The sequence below is a fragment of the Abramis brama genome, assembly GCF_963993115.1.
Source record: "Abramis brama genome assembly, chromosome: 1".
NCBI classification, from domain to species: Eukaryota; Metazoa; Chordata; class Actinopteri; order Cypriniformes; family Leuciscidae; genus Abramis; species Abramis brama.
In genome coordinates, this window is record NC_139963.1 from 34,387,233 (window position 1) to 34,406,183 (window position 18,951).

The 18,951-nt window shown below is 38.6% G+C and overlaps 1 protein-coding gene across 2 annotated transcripts in view; it reads left to right on the forward strand.

Moving 5' to 3' along the window:
- The first annotated feature begins 7,926 nt into the window (after window positions 1–7,926).
- The window catches only part of asic2 (acid-sensing (proton-gated) ion channel 2), a 405,004-nt gene continuing 393,979 nt past the window's right edge, over window positions 7,927–18,951 (forward strand). The window contains exons 1-2 of one of the 2 annotated variants that reach the window (XM_084138762.1): window positions 7,927–8,050; window positions 9,483–10,102. In XM_084138762.1, coding sequence (XP_083994888.1) covers window positions 9,500–10,102 — 603 coding nt within the window. In that variant the 5' untranslated portion in view covers window positions 7,927–8,050; window positions 9,483–9,499. Of the gene's footprint in view, window positions 8,344–9,482; window positions 10,103–18,951 lie in introns of both variants that reach the window. The other variant, XM_084138761.1, reaches the window with a different exon arrangement.

Below are 18,951 nucleotides of genomic sequence, written 5' to 3' on the forward strand. Positions count from 1 at the left end.
TTTTTTTTTTTTTTTTGGCAAGCTTTCCTTGTGAATTTAAATCAGCCATTAAGACTACAGTTTGCCAGCTGGATTCCTCCTTAAAGGTCTTGAATGGTGTAATTAGTCATTTTTGGTGTGCTAGCGGAGTGGCTGGCATAATGGGGTTTGTTCACGCTGTTTAAAAGCTTTTTCATGTCTTGCCGTAAGACCTCTTGAGTGGTTGACATTATTTGATCATTTCATTGATTATAATTGTGAGTCCCCAGCCTGTTACTTTGTCTTTCACTACCATCTTTTAATATACATTCTTACCTTTGTCTCGATTAATCTTCATATTTTATGAATTGCTCTGTACTTTCTTGATCTCAACAGCATGTTGCTCAGTGTGTTATTGATTTCTTGATTAGGTTGATTCACTGAGAATCATTATAAAGTCATGAAGGTGCAATTACTTAATCAGTCTTCACTACAGTACTGTGTGCCTAATAATTAATTGATTAAATATTAATTCCCCTGTCCCTTTTTATAAGGTATGTATGTATGTATGTAAAAATACACAATTAAAAAAAAACATATACGGCCGTATGTGTGTATATACACATACATGCATACATACGGCCGTGTATTTTATATATATATATATATATATTTATATTTATTTATTTATTTATTTTTTAATTATTTATATATATATATTTTTTTTTTGTATTACATGCACACGCATCTATCTTTCCATCCAGCTATCAACAATCACATGCGTGTATGGGTGTTATTTTTTAAAGTTCAAACTTTTTGCCTTTTTTTTTTTTTTTTTGGACTTAATATCTCACCATCTACTGTAATATGTGATTTAGCAGGTGCAGATTTAGCTGCTTATTACCTGGCTACTATTTACTAGTGTTGATTTGCTTCCAAAAGCTGCGTCATCTTTAAATGGCTAAATGCAGCATCAACAGCTTTTGATTTGAACTTTTAAATTCTCATAGGCATTTTCGTCCATTAATAGACCTGTTCTTGAGTTTGACATTGCTTTATTATTAATCACAGAACAAAGATGGGTTCTGATCTAATCTGTCAGCATGTCACATATGTCTCTTGTTACTTGGAGGATGAATGTGTGAGTTTTATCTGGGGCCCAGAGGAGGAGTAATCCATGTTTAAACTTTGTTCATTACTGCAGCTGAAGGGGCACAGGGACCTTGTCTTATTCGCTTCATTAAGTCATTAACAGTCTGGAAGCCCTACAGCTGTCAGCACTATTGGTGGCCTCCACAGAGATATTGGTGCGAGACGAGCTGTGAATGGCATATGTGATGGAGGATGGGGATTATCAGTAAATGTAATATGGTAGCCATCATATCTAAAATATCCCCTTTCATTTGGACTCTTTCCCCCTATTTAATAGTCATATTACTTTGACTTATTTTTCTTTTATAAAATGAGAGATTTGTTCACTTATCTTCAAGACTCTTGGCTCGTCTAGCTTCTGTCAGATGAATCACCCCAATAATCTCTTCTAGAGATGGTTATGCAGGCATTAATGTATGTTGTAGGATGTGTGTCAGTCACTAGGGGGCGACGTGCGCACTAATGATCAGCCTTAGATTGAAGCGTGTTTTTATTTATTCATTACTGAGCCTAATGTGCTTCCACGAGTTATTTAGCTCCAGTCCACTAAGACGTTAATACTGTTCTGTCCTGTCCTTTTTATTTACGCCTCGAGTAATTAACTGGCACTTGAGCGGAAGTCAGATTTAATCAGTATTATTGGGTCAGTTTGAAATGATCTTCATTGTCAGGCCTATGGAGACACTTGAAGGATCAATCACCCAACTCTTCAGCACTGATTTGAAGACCTTCACCATCTAAGTCTCTGTCTCGCCTCTTTGAATGCGCCAAGTATATACATTTCTCAATACTTTTTATTTTAGGTCTTGTGATGGGCAGTTGAACTCCTGGCTAAGAGTGCTGTGAGTGAACCTGCCTGCTGATTACTTGCTGTTATTTTAAAACTACTTGAAAATAACAGGTACTTGTGTAAAATACAGCTTCTGTCTTCATATTTACAGAAAAGATCATGATTATCAGCAGCTAGAGCAATACCTGAAAAACCCTGTCCTTTTTGTTTTGTTCAATCCTACATCAGTAATTTAATATTTGTGATATTAATCAGTTATTAGTTAACCTAAAACCATGTAAAAAAAAAAAAAAAAAAAGTTTGTTGCTTGTATATTTAATATACTTAATTAGTAATTTTCATGTTCAATTTGATTCACTAAAATAACAGTGCATGAAAATTAATAAAAAAAATATTAATTGGTTAAATATTAAATTATTTTATTAGTTAAAATATAACTAATAAACATGACAAATGCACAAAATTAATTATTTCAAGTTAAAATGAAAGTGTAAAATATAAAAACTAATCCAATATATTAATAAAAACTATAATATTAATGATACTAACTCTGGATTAAACTAAATTTGCTTTTCCGGAGTGAAGTAAAGGTGCTTGCTACACAAAATAAATAAAAATGAAACCACCATTTCTGGGTTATTTGGCAACCCAGCGCTGGGTGAATATTGGACCGAATACATAGGTTATTTTGACAGCGCTAGGCCAGTCAACCTGATAGTGTAGGTTTTTATTTTAAATAATAAAAATTCAGTCTAAAAACATTTAGACAACGTTTTATGACGTGACGGGAGCAGCCAATGGGAATATGTGGGAAGAAAACTGGCATCAGTAGGCTGTTCCAGTTCATTAAATAACAGTATTATATGTTCATGTTTGAAAAGTTACATCAAAAACTGTCAGATATTTAAGTGTGACTTGATTGCACTGACAATATAGAAATGTGAAAGAGTGATGTTTGCAATAGCATATCAACATATTACAGTCATAGCCAAAAGTTTTGACAGTGACATACATTTTGTTTCACAAAGTTTGATGCTTCAGTTGATTCACATAGTTATATTATTGTGCAGAGTGCAGATGCATTTTGAATAATTGCAAAAAGCTTAATTTCCACTGTATTTTGTCCTTGGCACAAAATGACCAGATAATATAATTTCACTAATCATATCATCATCAGCACATGGGAAAGTGTGAATGAGTTCTAGTCAGTATAATTTTGATTGGATTATAAGAGCAGAGTATAAAGGGAATGAAAAAGTGCCTCCAATCATTGTGATGTTATGTTAACAATGGTTACTTCCAAAGAAAGATGTGCAGCCATCATCGCTTTGCATCAAAATGGCTTCACATGCAAGGCAATTGCTGGAAAGAATTTTGCACCTGAAAGAACCATTTAACAGATTAGCAAGAACTTTAATTAGATTGGTTCAACTGCAGTGAAGAAGACTCCAGGACGTCCCACGGTGTGCAGCAAGCGCCAGGACAGTCTCCTCTCCTCCTGAGGAGTCGGCTACAGAATCATGTCACCACACTACAGTAGTGCAGAGCTGCTCAGTATCGGCAGCAGGTGTGTGTGTGTGAGCATCTGCTCACACAGTGAGGTCAAGACTTCTGGACAACGGCCTGGAGTCAAGAAGGGTAGCGAAGAAGCCACTTCTCTACAAGAAATATAGGACAGACTGAAGTTCTGTCAGCAACTACAAGGATTGGACAGCAGAAAGCTGGTTATTTTCTCATATGAAGCCCCTGGAGAAGACTAAATGAATACTACTATGAGTCCTGTGTCGTGCCAACAGTAAAGCATCCTGAGACCATCCATGTGTGGGGCTGCTTTTCATTCAAGGGAATGGGCTCTCTTACAATTCATGCCAAAAAAAAAAAAAACTCTGCCATGAATAAAGAATGGTAGCAAAACATCCTGCAAGAGCAAGGGTGATCGCAAGTAGCTCGGAGATCATCACATTAAAATTTTTGATCCATGGCCAGGCAGCTCCCCAGATCTTAATCCAATAGATAACCTGTGGTCAATCCTCAAAAGGCAAGTGGACAAGCAGAATCCCACCAATTGTGATCAACTCCAAGCACTAATAAGTCAAGAATGGATCGCCATCAGTCAGGATTTGCCTCAGAAGCTCATGCCAGAGCAAATTGCAGAGGTTATGAAGAAGGGTCAACTGTAAATATTAACTCTTTTCTCGCATATATTAAATGTTTTGAATTTGGCCAATAAAAGCCTTTAAAACTTATGCAATGCTTATTGTTTTCCAGTATACCGTAGAATTAGCCTGGGAAAACCCAGACAACTTCCTGCAAATTTAGATTTGCTCTGCAAGTAGTCTGGCAAAGAGCTCATTTAAGGCAATTTCTGATCCGTCGAAATCACGGCACCAATCAGAAACGTTGAGGCGGGCTTTACATGATGACGATCGCTCTGATTGGTTTTAGGTCTATCCAATTGCGCCCAGAGGCATTTGAGCGACGTCCGTTGGTGACGCCCCTTTGGAAATGAGTTATTAATGAGGCTTTGCCAGACCATAACTCAGTTACTACTGAGAATGGTCTGGTTTTAACCAGGCTACCAAAGAATTGTAAAAAAATTATTTACAAATATTAAAGCAGCAAACTTTCAGAACCACAAAATGTGTCACTGGCAAATCTTTTAACCATGACAGTAGAATGATTTCTGATGGATCATGTGACACTTAAGACTAGAGTACCCCCCCCCCCCCCCAAAAAAAAGGTTTTAAGTCAGTTATTTATATCTTTTGCTGTAGTGTGTCAGTAGGAAATATGAGTTTACATTTCCAAACATTCTTTTTGCCATTAATTGTAATAATCCAGTGAGATTTGTGTATGCACAAGGAGTCTGACAACAGCCGGTATGATCTGATCTCACCATCATCGAGTCCGTCTGTGATTACATGAAGAAACAGAAAGAACTGAGACAAACTAAATCCAGAAGAACTGCGGGAACGTCTCCAAGATGCTTGAAGAAACCTTCCTGCAAAGCTACCTGAAAAACTATGCGCAAGTGTACCTGGACAAATGCTGTTTTAGACGCAAAGGGTTGTTACACCATATATTGATTTGAATTAGTTAATAGAAGTAATTCAATTTGTGATTTTATTTTTGAAAGCATTCTCACTTTACAGCATATTAACATGCCTAAGACTTTTGCACAGTACTGTATATTTCACAATATTACTGTTTTTACTGCATTTTTTTTAATCCAATAAATGCAGCCTTGGTGAAGAAAAATTCTTACCAACCCCAAAATTTTAGTTGGTCATGTATACCAACTAAAGATACCAATCATTTGTTTTTGAAAGTTGCATTTAATATCCATTCGGGTGAATGGGCATGATGCTTCAGGCAGTATGTTTATTTCTGTCAGGTCATGACTGTGTCTTATATGCCCTTTACTCTTCCAAATGGCTTTAACTGAGCTTGTGTCATTACAGGCTGTCAGAGCTCCAGTGTAAAGTTCCAGCCTCACCTATTGATCTGTGTACCAAACTCTCTCCACGCTTAGAATCAGAGCTGTGTGTGTGTGTCCCGTAAACCCGTTTTGTGTAAATGTATTTGCAGAGGTTCATAAATTACCTCTTTGCTCGTTCCCCTTTTCTTTTCCTCACATCTGCGTACCCAGGGCTGAAACGGATGAGAAAATCAGGGAACTGGAATGAGGGAATGAAAGTGTGCGGCAGAGAGACTGATGAAGGAGAGAGAGGGAGAATGAAATGGGTGTCAAGGGCAATGAAATAGAGAGGAACATTTTCTCCACCTCACCTAACTAACCCCTCCAAAAGGCAACTAAAAAACAAGAAAAAGATGTTTATGGTCTGTTGTGAAAGATAAAACAAGCTTCTTGTCTGCTTGATGTGCAGGAGGGGGAGGGGGAGGGGTGCTCTGGGTGCTGGAGCCCCTGCCCTATTTCAAAATTAATCAAAAGTGCCCTTCTCAAACAAATATCAATGATAATATTGTGGTCAATAAAACAAAAATGCATTTGATTATAATTAACACGACAATGTGTACAAAACTAAAGTAGCCTAAATTCATGTTTATTTGTACGTTGTGCTTGTGTCGCTGCTATAACGCGTTGCGTCACTTGCGTCAAGTTGCGTGTGTCTTGCTTCGGTCTTGACCATAGACTGTAAAAAAATACTAGTAATAGTCTTGACTGAGTCTCCGTTTGCGAGGGTCTAAAACTCCGGAGTAGTGGACAGCAGGCATGACCGTAACAAAAGTTATGCGTTTTAAAATGAAAATGCACTAGTGTTAACGTAGGTATCCCACAGTCTGCTCGGGAACCGATCCTCTCGAACCAAATATGGTTATTTCAGTGAGTAGGCTAACTTATATGGCTCGAGTACCTCGACGGCAGAAAAAAAATAAACCAAACAATTTTTAAACGTTTATTTATTTATTTATTTTTTTTATAAAAGGTAGTGTGTCGATTCAATTAAAAATCCACATAACACATATATGTTAAAATATTACATAATTCATTGAAGCCTGTTTGTCATGTGTCATTGTCACTGACCAATCGTCATCTGGCACAACAAGTTCAAATTTCATTGGACAATGTGAAGTGGAACGGTCATTTTCCGGTCATTTATAAATAAACCGTTTGAAAATTACATGGACAGCATGATGGACAGACGACTTTACATTTACGAAGCGATCTGAATCTGCGTCGTTTAACTAATGGATGTTAATTGACTACAAAGTACTGCACAAAACCTGCACCAAAAGTAGCATTAATGGTAAGTATAGTATTCAAGTCACTTGTATTTAATCTATATTGATACACCGTTTACCATTTGATGAAACTAACATAGTTTGTTAAATGAAGTCCAGGCCTACAGGCCTATTATTATGTGAAGTGTAGGCTGACAACAACACGCGAAATGGTGGACATTTTTTTTTAATAATTTTGCAGCAATAGTATGATAGTACAGTAACGTTACTACTGGTCAAAAATTTGCACACACATTACTTTTTATTTTTATTTTTAAAATTTTTAAGAAGTCCCTTATGCACATCAAGCCTGCATTTATTTGATCAAAAATACAGAAAAAAAAAATTACAATTTAAAATAATGGTTTTCTATTTTAACTTTTTAATGTCATTTAGGCATATTTCTGTGATGCAAAGCATATATATACAGTATATATATATATAAATGTTTTTTTTTTACATTTGAGCCCTTGCCCCTGAGGAACTCTACGTCCCTGGAGGTGAAGGGAGCTCAAGTAGCCGTTCAGTTCCTCAGGCTCTGCTGTCTTGATGCGGTCTGGTGTCTCCGGCCAGATGAGCCGTGAAAAACGTGGCGTAGACGATGTCATTTCCGAAGAGTCACACTACATGACTGTCAGGAGGAAAAATGGAAGGAGAAATAAATTAGAAAAGTATTGTAGAATGATCTTCTACAGTGAGTGGCGCCCGCTCAGACATGGAGGAATGACATATTTTTATATATATCAAATTCTTCACCAGCTGCTCTCATCCATTTAAATTTTATTTTTATCCCCTTCTGGCAAATTCGTACTTTTCTCCAAATTCAGCTCTTGCTGTCATCTTATTTTTCATCTCTCAGTCCCTGCGCTCTCCCTCTCTTTTGTCCTGTCGGCTTGCATTACAATACACACTTGTAGCATCTCTCTCTCTCTCTCTCTCTCTCTCTGTTTGTATATCTCTCTTTTCCTTGTCTATTTCTTTCAGTCTTATTGCTTTTCTCAGTCCCCCTCCCTCAAGTGTTTGCGCCTTGAATGTTGTGCAGACGCAAGCATTAAACTTAAAGATGCCTTACACCGTTTCTATTACACATTTTCAATGTGATGATAGTCGCCCGCCGGGCACCAAATACAGTATCTGTCACCTCTCCCTCTTTTCTCTTTTTCTCACTCTGTGTGTTCCCCTCCTCTCCCCTTTTTCGTGTTTGATTCTTTCCAGTTTCTACGTTCATGCTTTTACCCACAATTTGCTTATTGTATCCATCACGCTCTAAGCGGAGAGGAGTGTCAACGCACGCGGGAGGAGAGGAGAGAAAAGCGAGCGCGAGAGAGGGAAGAGTGCACAGTGTCTCGCGAAGAGCAAGAGCGAACGAGCCCCTCTCTCTCCATACCTCAGTTTGCGTTTTTACATGTGAGTGTACCGCATATGTACCGGTTCAGCTGTCTTTTGCTTGGATACGGCGAGAAGAGGAGCGGAATCGCCGGACGCGTGATGGTTTGTCTGGACTAGCGCGGGAAGCGCGCGACTGGGATAAGATCGCTCTCACACACTTCGTCGACTCAGGATCAACGACAACATCTCCGGCCCTCTCCGACCCGTCTCTCTCTCTCTCTCTCTCTCTCTCTCTCTCTCTCTCTCTCTCTCTCTCATACACACACACACTCATGGACGGCTGGATGTTGTGTCCTTAGGCTGCACGTGAGGTGCTTAGAATTGCCATTGGATGTCCAGTGACCGTGTGTGCACGTGCATGAATTTGTTTATGGGGAATGGGATAGTTTTTAAGCTCTTGTGTAATATTTTTCAATTTCAGGTCAGTATAGCTTTATTGGCATGTCTGTAAGTAATACAGTGTTGCCAAACAGACAAATATCTTTGGAAAACATTACTGTGTTTGCTCTGGGCTTTTTCAAAACATTTCTTGAACAAGTGGGAGAAAGTTAAAGAGAGAGAGAGAGATTGATGTAAAATAAGGTAATGGAGGAGGGAGATTGTGTAGAGAGAGGGAGGATCCTAGGATTTGGAGGGGCTGAAGTGTTGGAGTGGGTGGAGAGACAGACGGAGGGAAACCCCTGGGCAGCATCTTCCACTCCATTGCCACCCTCTCACACAGCTTAACTCGAGCAAGATCTGTTCTTCCTTCATGCTCTGTGATGTGTGTGTGTGATCCTGGTCCAGCCTGATATTTATTTATAGGAGCAGCTCTGACTAGTGTTCAATGGACCCTGTCTTTTTCTCTGTGTATGTGTCGCTTTCTCTGATTGGACAGGAGACAGTTTGACTATGGTTTCAGGGGGTGTGTGTACCTTGATTTGTCTCTGTTTGACCATATGTGTCAGTGTTGATATATATATTTTTTTCTTTCTTCATTCTTTGCTTTCTTTCTCCTTCCTTCCCTCCCATATTTTTTTCTAATTCCACCCTTCTTTCCTTTTCATGTTTCTTTCTCCTTCCTTCCTTCTAATTTTTCATCTCTTTAACAGTCCTCTCTATTTTTGACTTTCCTTTCTTACATTCCTATCTTTCTTTTTTCTTTCTGTTTTTCTTTTTTTCATCTGTGTCTAAAACTGTTACAGTGTCTTTGGTCAGTAGGGTTCGTGTTACATAAATACTCTCTCACTGGTGACTACATTCAGTTTTGTCTTTTTTTCATAAAGCCTTATGAAACGCTTTAGCCTCTTTATGTTTGTGTCAAACCCGCCACTTCAAGAAAGACACTGTATTTCACAATACATTATTGATGTGTCTGTGAAACACTAATGAAGTGAGATCTAGCCAGAATCAGATGCCAGAAGGTGCCTGAGCTTAAGCTGACAATCACTATGTGCTGATCTACCTGCAGGTGTGTGCGTGTCAGCCATGGACCTGAAGGAGGGCTGTGGAAGCGAGGCCAGTCGTGAGACCGAGAGCGGAGGCATGGGGAGCCTGGGAGGCCCCTCGTCTTGGCAGTCCTTTGCCCACCGAAGCACCCTGCATGGTTTGCGCTTCATCTTCCCCTACTCTTCCTCCCCTTACCGCTCCACTGCGCGCCGTCTGCTCTGGAGCGTGGCCTTGCTGGCCAGCCTAGTCCTACTGGCTCTGGAGAGTACCGAACGGCTGGCCTATTTCCTCTCCTACCCTCACGTCACCAGCGTGGATGCTGTGGTTTCTGGCAGCCTTGTCTTCCCCGCCGTCACTGTCTGTAATTTGAACGCCTACCGTTTCTCGCGCCTCACGCAGAATGACCTCTACCACGCCGGGGAACTATTGTCCTTGCTGGATGTGCACCTGCAGATCCCCGAGCCACACCTGACCGAGCCCCATGTGCTGGCCTTTCTCACAGAGAAATCCAACTTCACTAACTACCGGCCAAAGCCCTTTAGCATGCGGGAGTTCAGTGAACGAGTGGGACACGACCTGAAGGAGATGATGCTCTACTGCCGTTTCCAGGGCCAGGAGTGCAGCTACCAGGACTTCAAAACGGTGAGTGTCTGCAAGATGTTTCTTTCACAAGGGATTTCTTTAAGGGCTCAATAGGCTTGGAAGAAGTGTGTTTCGCTGCTGTGGACTAAAGTATTATGGGCTCAGTGTTGTTAGCTCTAAAGATTATCCTTGTTGTTGAGCTGTTTCATAGGTTTGTAAAGAAATGATATTGATTCTTGCTGAAGGTGTAGTTCTGGATGCTAAGCTGTGGTGTGAACTGTGAAGTGTTACTGCTCCATTAACTACTCTCGGACTCTGTGTGCGGCTGGAAAAGCTATAGCTTTCATTCTGAAGGTGCAGCTGTTTTCACCTTGACTGTGATACTGTTCTTGTAATATTTATGTAATGTGATGGACTGATTAATTATGTGTTGAATGTCTAATGTGCCTCTTTCCGAAATACTACAAGGATTCAGAACAGGTTCTACCTTAGTAACTCTGATATATATTATGAATTTCTCCAAAAAATATGCTTGTTTAAGACTTTTGACTCTGCCTCAACATACTGTCGCTGTCTACCACATCCTGAAACAGAATCTTATAAGCCACTGATTTGACACTTTCTTCACATGCAGCAACTTTATAAACAGCCACTCAAGCATGCCCCGTGAATAGTGGTCCTCACGTGAACCTCACGAGATTCACTGACGCATCTCATTCTGTTGTTTACATGCAGCCTGCTAATGATTCTGGATTAAACTATCTTTTTTATGTATTATCAGCATATCCACATTTTTCGCTGGGCTCCTCGCAATGCATTTTTAGCCACAAATGACGCAAACAAAACTGTTTCAAAGTATCTTTGAATGCTGATTATAAATTGAAGCTGTCAGCTGCATGCCTGCAACAACAATGGTCATGAGACAGAACCATTTGCTTTTACACATCGGAAATGTAATTGACTAGTTGTTGCTCTAAATATTTCAAGAACACTAGGACACTCTAGAATGTTCTCTGACTGGTAAAAATGGTTTTAGTGGTTTACTGGAGATGTAAATGCTGGTGGCCGCAGCTGTGTGTGAAGAATGTTTTTCTCAACACTGAGGGCTGAGATGATGAGGTTTGATAGCTGGTGTGATACTCAGTTGGAGTGCTGCTAATTCTCCTCAGGGGTTGAGGTCTGTTTATCCCCCCTCAGTCACCACACGTGTGCTCTTAGTGCTTCCAACCGCACACAAGACCATAAAACAAACTCGCACACACACTACTTGCTTTCTGTTGCTTTGTGTTGTCTCTTCTTGTTTTCATTGATGATGTGTACAGTATGAATCAGTGTTTGCAGCAGACAGGCATTATAGTGTTCTTGCTTTTATATCTCCTGGTTAAAATAGTGCTGTTATAGTATAGATAACTACGCTAAAGGTATAACTAACAAAAGGTAGCTAGCTACCTACATTGATGTAGCCTAATTTAGGGTGCATCAAAATATATTGAATTTGCGATGTAGCAGTATCTCCTACAAAAACTGTGGAACTCAATTAAGTTGGAAGCAGTGGATCAGATAGTTTACTATAAATGCAACTAATGGGACATTTTAATTTACATAACTAAGTTGAAAGTAATGAACCTCCATATTTAACTTGATATTTCAGTTTAAAAAAAAGATGCAAAATACCATGCGGGGACTTTCTGGCCCCCGAATCTGTGAATATTTTTTTTTTCAAACCGATTAGTTGAAATGAACTGTCAAAACAAACCAATTTGCTAAAATGTATTGGGCTTTCTGCTTTGGAGAGAGAGACATAATAGTTTGTTTAATGATTGCTTCAGCTGGCTTGTGTTCAATACAGTGTGACTTTTTAGGATAAAGTACCTTGTTACTGTGGGTTTGGGACTGCATACTTTTTGGTACCATCATCCAATTAGTATTTTTATGGAAGAGTTATTAATCACATCATTTGACCGTATGATCACATACTTTCAGGGCTGCCACCAGCTAAGTAACGGCCATTGAGATGCATGCACTGTAAAAAAAAATATTTACAAAAAATATAAAAATGCAATGGTAAAAACCCTTTAATTGGTTAACTCTATTTTAGTGTCATGTGTTACCCTAATGGTGTTTTTTTCTTTGTGTGTATGGCCCTGTGTATAGTTTGCTATGTTTTGTTGGACAGGCCACTTACAATGAACAATTTACCATGTGGCTTTCTGTATACCATCTGTGTTATAATGGTGGTTGTCTGTACATTTTGAGGTAAAAATCACATTTTGATACTTCAAGTACTGGTAAATAAACATTATTACTTTGACTATACAAATTATAGGCTAACCGTATAATGAAATGCATTGTTAAGTTGTATAGTCAAGCTGTAAAGATTCATGCTTCTCTTTATGTATCTTCAGAGAGAGAAAGAGAGAACAAACATATTATCACATGAGTCAAATGCTCATCCTGTCTATATTGCTGAATTGCCCTTGCTGTATTGTCATGACCCTCTGTCCACCGACTGGCCGTGTGTTCACACACTGAGAGACAGGAGGACATCAATTGGCTGTGCATGCGGTTTACTTTGAGCATAGCCTTTATTTGAAAGATAATTGCTTCACGTGTCGGCAGCAGATATCAAAGGCAGGAGTGAGTCTGGCATGGCATGACCTGATAAAATTCTTCACATGCAGAGCCAACCGTGAACTAGCCTGACTACGTCAGACTTCTTACTTCCGCTCAATTTCATTTCGCTTCTGTACTCAGTCTGAGACAGCGTAATAGCTTTCCGTTTTCCTCCGGCCTGAAAACAGCCGGCCAATCAATGAACAGAGGGCGGGCTGAGAGCCGTGACGTAGACACTGATTGTACCGTGGATGCGTAGATTTTTACTTAACATAATCTGCAAAAGTCGTTCACAGCCATGTTCACTCCGGTATTTCGCTCGATGGTTTTGTTTTCGCATCATACATGTGTTTACAGTGGAAGTTAGATGCGGCTGAGCATGCGCATAACACACGCCATAACCAAACGTTATGTGATTGGCTTACGGGTAACCAATGTTTTTAAACTTCAGACAAGCGCCCCCCTGCGAGAAAGAAAACGCTTTTCAATTATGCCATGCCAGACTCTGTCTACGAAGCAAAGCGAAGTAGCAGAGTTTGGTATTACCAGGCTAACCGTGAACAGGATACTGTGTGAATTCTGTCTGCAGGTGGGCTGATTCAGTGTTAATGTATGGTAGACTAGCACTAAACAATATAGAAACACAAATTCCACAAGCGTGGTTGAAGACATAGTTTCTTCGTACTAATTCAGTGCTTTCTTTGCACAAACATGGCCTGAGTGTTCTATCCCTAGAGAGGATGGAATCGAAATTAAGAAAATGTCAACCAATTCTTTTACTTTAAACTAGAAATTACAATACTAATGTCATTCAGTTGAATTAAACTCAAGCTTTATTTGACAGAGAACTGCAGGGAATCCTTTTAAGTTTGAGACAAGTTTTTTTAATTTTTTATATGTATAATAAAATTAGAATTTAGTTACTGGTGTTCATAATCACATGTTAATGCTGTCTAGTTTATCTTTTCAGTTTTTTTAACCGGTGACCTGAGTTTAACTCTAGCCTTTCCCGATTGCACCCCCTAGTCATTAACCTGTCACTTCTACACTTTCCTATGAAATTACTGGCAATACAGGAATAATTTCACTGTTGGGTAAAAGCCAAGGCAGACTGTGTGACATCAACTATCATTTATAACAGTGTGATGCATTTCTTAGCGAATGACAGTGTTGACTCAACATTTACCAGTATGCGTCCGTTCTTCTGACATCCCCATTTACATGTGAAATTAAAATTACACTGTGCAAACCCAATCATGCTTTTGCACAAATGCTGTAAATGCATTGCCAAAAAAAAAAAAAAAGTCCTTATTTTCCTGAGCAAATGTGAAGTAATTTTGATGAAACAATTATAACTAGGGGTGGTGCACCAATATAAAAAGTCTGACCGACACAGATAAGCCAATAATTATTAAAATTTTATGGGAAATAACCAATAAAAATTAATAAATAATAAATTAAAATAAAACACTAAAGTCAATTGATTGTTTTTAAATGCTACAAGTGAATTTAGGATTCAAAACCTTATAATGTACAGTAGGAAAAAAAAATATTTGGCGGCAACAATAATCTAGATGTAAAAGTATGGGAAATGTACAATTAAATGTTCAATATCTGCGGATATGGACACATTAACAGCTCTAATATCATCCAGTAACCAATATGGTAAAATGAACCGTTTTGTTTGGTTTATTTCTTCTGTATTATTTCCTCTATCACCATCGTCTACAGCCAGAATGGAGTAGAACAGTTTGAAGTCAGCTGCAAGTCTTAGAAAAGCTCCCTTCACATCCCACAATGCTCCTCAGTAAAGAGTGTGAGAGAGGACAGTCATGCTGGTAAATATTTCCCTCTTTTTGATTCTTCCTATGATTGTGTATTGACCACATCAACGCTCCGTAATTATACCGTTTCGATCGTGTATTTCAGATGTGGTGAGTCACAGTGCTTCCCTGTGGCGCTGTCTGAGATTTTTTGACTTGAACGCGGCTCTGTGCTCTGCTGTGCTCCTCTCTGCTGTGATTCATTTGTAGTATGTTGATGCCATGAGTATTGAGTTTTCACTTACATACTGCAATGACCCTGCTCTGGGGCTCTCGCTGCTGCATGATGCTGTCGTCGGTTGGGGAAAATGTGTTGCTTTCTTAAAGTGCTTTTTTTATAGAGTGCCAACAGTTGTATTTAACACACTCCTTGGGTTGTAACAGCCGGCGGACTGCTCCATGACTTTACTTTTTTGTAAAACAAGAGCAAGGGCTTACTGTTGTAGCCTCCACCTGAGTTTTATTCTGATCTTCTCAGATAATTGCTAAAGGCTTAAAAGCTTTGCAAAGCAAAACGGACTGGTGAAAATAGCCCAGTGAGGAAGCTCCAGGGCACTTTTTATATCTATGGTAAGACTCTTGTCTGGATTTACAATGTTTGATTTTGCTCTAGACTCTAAAGTTTTAGTGCTCTCAGGAGCCACCTGCAACGTCAACATCTTCCTGTTTGGTGCGTTGAAAAACACTTTTAAAAGTGTTTGTCTTTTAATCTCCTATTTCTTTTGTTCTGTGCCTCTCTAAATCCTGTTTGGGACATAAAAACAACCATTTCTGTCTTCAGCTGACACATCTTGTGCTTTTCCCAACCTTATAACATTTCAATTTTTACTGACTATAAAAATTGATGGCTATGGATGAACACCAGTTGTTTGAAACGGCTTTGGCCGCTACAATGAACGAGTTAGACTTGGCTTTTTATCTAAAACAGGAACAGAAGACGGCGCTCGAATCGTTTCTTTGCAAGAAGGACGTTTTTGCTGTTTTGCCGACCAGATACGGCAAGAGTCTAATCTACCAGTTTAGCTCCGCTGGTAGCTAAGCATATGTGGCTCTGGATACGTCACCCTGTGTATTGTTGTGATTGGTCGTAGTGTTATCCAATTGCGTGCAGTGAGATTTTCAAATGCATGCTTGGTGCCGCCCCTCGAGTTGGGCGATTTTCATTACTCAATGCCAGACCCTTAATCTTTCGGATTTGGGTCTGGATTTCCAGGCTACTCTTTCCATACCCTTAAATAAATTGTACATGTTTCTATCTGTCAAGCATAAGAGGTCTATCTGCAAGAGATTTCTTTAGTGCAGTGTTACTTATTTCTATTTCTGGATAGCCATGTTCCTACTACACCTTGATTATTTGGGTTAGTAGAGTTTAAACTAAACTTTTCTGCATGAATGTGTGGTGTGGAGGCACCATTGTTTTTAGAAATCTAATAAATTTACATACCATGATGTGCGGGAAAAAAACACATATTTTACAATAAAGAAATTAAGAATTAAGAATTTATTCCCGTAGTTTATTTATGGCCACTTATTATTAATTTGATCCCTTCCCTTGATCCCTTAGTTTAATAGGCTATTGTTTAACTGTGGCTACAATTTACTAGGGATGCACCGATCTTGATTTTTCATGGTTGATTCTGATTGCCGATTATTTTTATTTTATTTTTTTTTACAAGCAAATGGGCCGATTCCGATACCAGTTGCCGTTTTTTCTTTTTCTTTGTGTAAGCAAATTGGTTTAATTTGTTGTTTATTTGCACTATTACAGGAAGAAATGGTCTAAAACAACAACAACAAAAATCTGTAGCCATTTGAAATTAGAGGCAACTGTATTTTAATCAGGATCCTACACACATGTAGCATGAGAAGTTGTTCTGTTTTTGGCGATCTGGGTAGATTTGCATTGTCTACTACCTATATGAAAAGGTGTATCATGTATTGGATAAAATTAGTGTCCATGTCTAATTATCGGTATCCAAGAAAATGTTATTATATGCTTTTTCAGTTAGATGAAGTAGGTCGAAAAACATGGTTTTCCGGCAGTCGAGTTCTATTGTATTTCTATGATTTCTCTAGTGCATGTTAGGCTCAAAGTGTAGGTGATATAAGAACATTCACATCTATTCTGAATCAACGATTGAGAGAAAAAGCACAAAATGCATGGTACACATCAGTTGTTTTAGAAAATAAGAAGTTGAATATATCCACAATGCAAGTCCTTTGGTGGTACAGGAGAGCTACATTGCATCTATACATAACATACAGCTGGTACGATCTCTGTTCTTGTTCAGATGCTCAGAGCACTGTTTAGCTATAGAAACAGGTAGATGGAGTAATATACCAATGACAGAGAGAATCTGTAATACTTGTAATCTAACTAATACTTCTGTGATTGAAGACGAGAAGCATTTCTTGTATGATTTTTCTATGTACATGGACCTGTGGCAGAAATATTTGGGTGATCTCACACTTGTTGGTGATGTTTGTATTGATATGTCACAGGTTTGTGAGTTGAAGCAAGCATTGAGATTGGCATTGTATCATGGAATGAAGAAAAGAGCATCTGTCATGCTATTGTGACTTTGTGGAACTATGGGCCGAGAGGCCATGTGTTCCTGAAATAAATTTGATTGATTGAGAAGTTGTTTTTTATTTAAATTAGACTGTGTAATTTGCAAAAACAGCATGTTTTACGGCCGGTCGACAGGTGCATCTCTACAGTTTCCCAAAAACAAGGGAACAAATTAAAAATTCGTAAATCCTAATTCAATGGCTTTTTTTTTTTTTTTTTTTTGCATGTCCTGTGCTGTTTGTGTTTCAGACATTCTCATGGCCTTGTAGCAGCAACGTTGTAATGACAGTTTTATACATGCTAGTGTTTGTTTATTAGGGCTCTCTGTGCTTTGATGATCACATCTCTGCTGATTTGAAGATGATGTGCCATTCAGGACTATCTTCACACACATTGTGTTCATCCAGCTGAGTTTACCATTTCCTTTGGTTGGCCTTTTAGAATAACCAGCACTTTGTCAAAATCTTAACTTGCTTGAATATCAGTCCCCTAAGGGTGAGGTCAGAGATCAGATCTAAATTAAATACAGTCCTCACACACACCTTCCTTTAAAAGATAAGTGTGCCCTAAAGCACGCACACGGCTATAGTCATGAAAAATGCATGCTTGCTTTATCTTAATCGCCGTCTGTTGCACGCAGTGCATCGTATAAAGTGTTTTTTTACATTGTGTTTTTACTCAGCTCTATAAAACAGCATTATTGGTATGCTGCTGCGCTCTATACCACCTATTGTAATTTTTCCTGAACATTTCACTGTCAAATAAGTTTTTTTTTTTTTTTTACTGCTCCATGAAACATTATTTAGTGTAGGCTAGAAGTTAAAGAAAGTCTGGGCTGTTATTAGGAATGACAAATTTAACGATTTTTGATCAAATTTACAGTGAGTCCTTTTAGTGTCTTTCAGGAAGCTCAATTACATTTAGACATAGTAAGAATTCTATGTTTATTTCAAGTTGGACATGAGGAAAGTAATGAGTTGCGGTTCAGTGGTCATGAGTTGAACTTTGCTTGTTAAAGTCCAAACTTATGAAACCATACATGCACATGTTCTGACATGTTTCCAAGGCTTTATTATTTATTTCTTTGGACCTCATATTGTAGACTCTTATTCTGAGATATGGATTCAGATTAGTTATTTATGTTTCAGGGAGCTTCTGAGTCATGCTATACTTGTGTAATTGCCAGGTAAAATGGAATTCAATTCAATTTTTAAATCAGCACTCTGCGTTTAATTTTCAGCTGTCAGGCAATATACATGTTCATGTGATGTGCTAATAATAGCCTGCGACTGGAGAAAGGAGAGAGGTTGTCTTAATGGGTAGATTCTGCCTGTCTTCAGAGAACCTTTTCACAGGGGTGAGAGAAAGAGACTGATTGAAAAGAGCTGAGATTCCTTCCTTGTCCTTCTACCGAAAGACAAGTGGACAGGCAATTCAGACTCTTACATTCATTTCTGCTGGAATCAGACAAAGAAAGTGGAGAAAGGCAAGTAAAAGACATTGGGAGAGTATGTGGGGAAGAGGTGATGAAACAGGCTGGAAAAAAATATGTAAGTGGTGGGCAGGTTTTATTACAGAATGCAATTTTTGCAGCAAGGGACCCCCTGGTTAGAGCTGCACGATTCTGGCTAAAATGAGAATCAAGATTTTTTTGCTTGGAATAAAGATCACGATTCTCTCACGATTCTGAAAAGCTTTATTATTCTAAAGATCTACAAATCCTGAACATTAGGTTACCAAACAAGCTAGAAACAAAATAAGACATAATACTCTTGCTTCAGTCAAATTTAAATAAATGCAGTAAACAAAAAGAATGTAATATTTAAATAAATAAAAAATTACATTCAAAGGTATTATGCCAGGCTAGACCTATTAAAGATTCTTAGCAAGAAACACTAGCC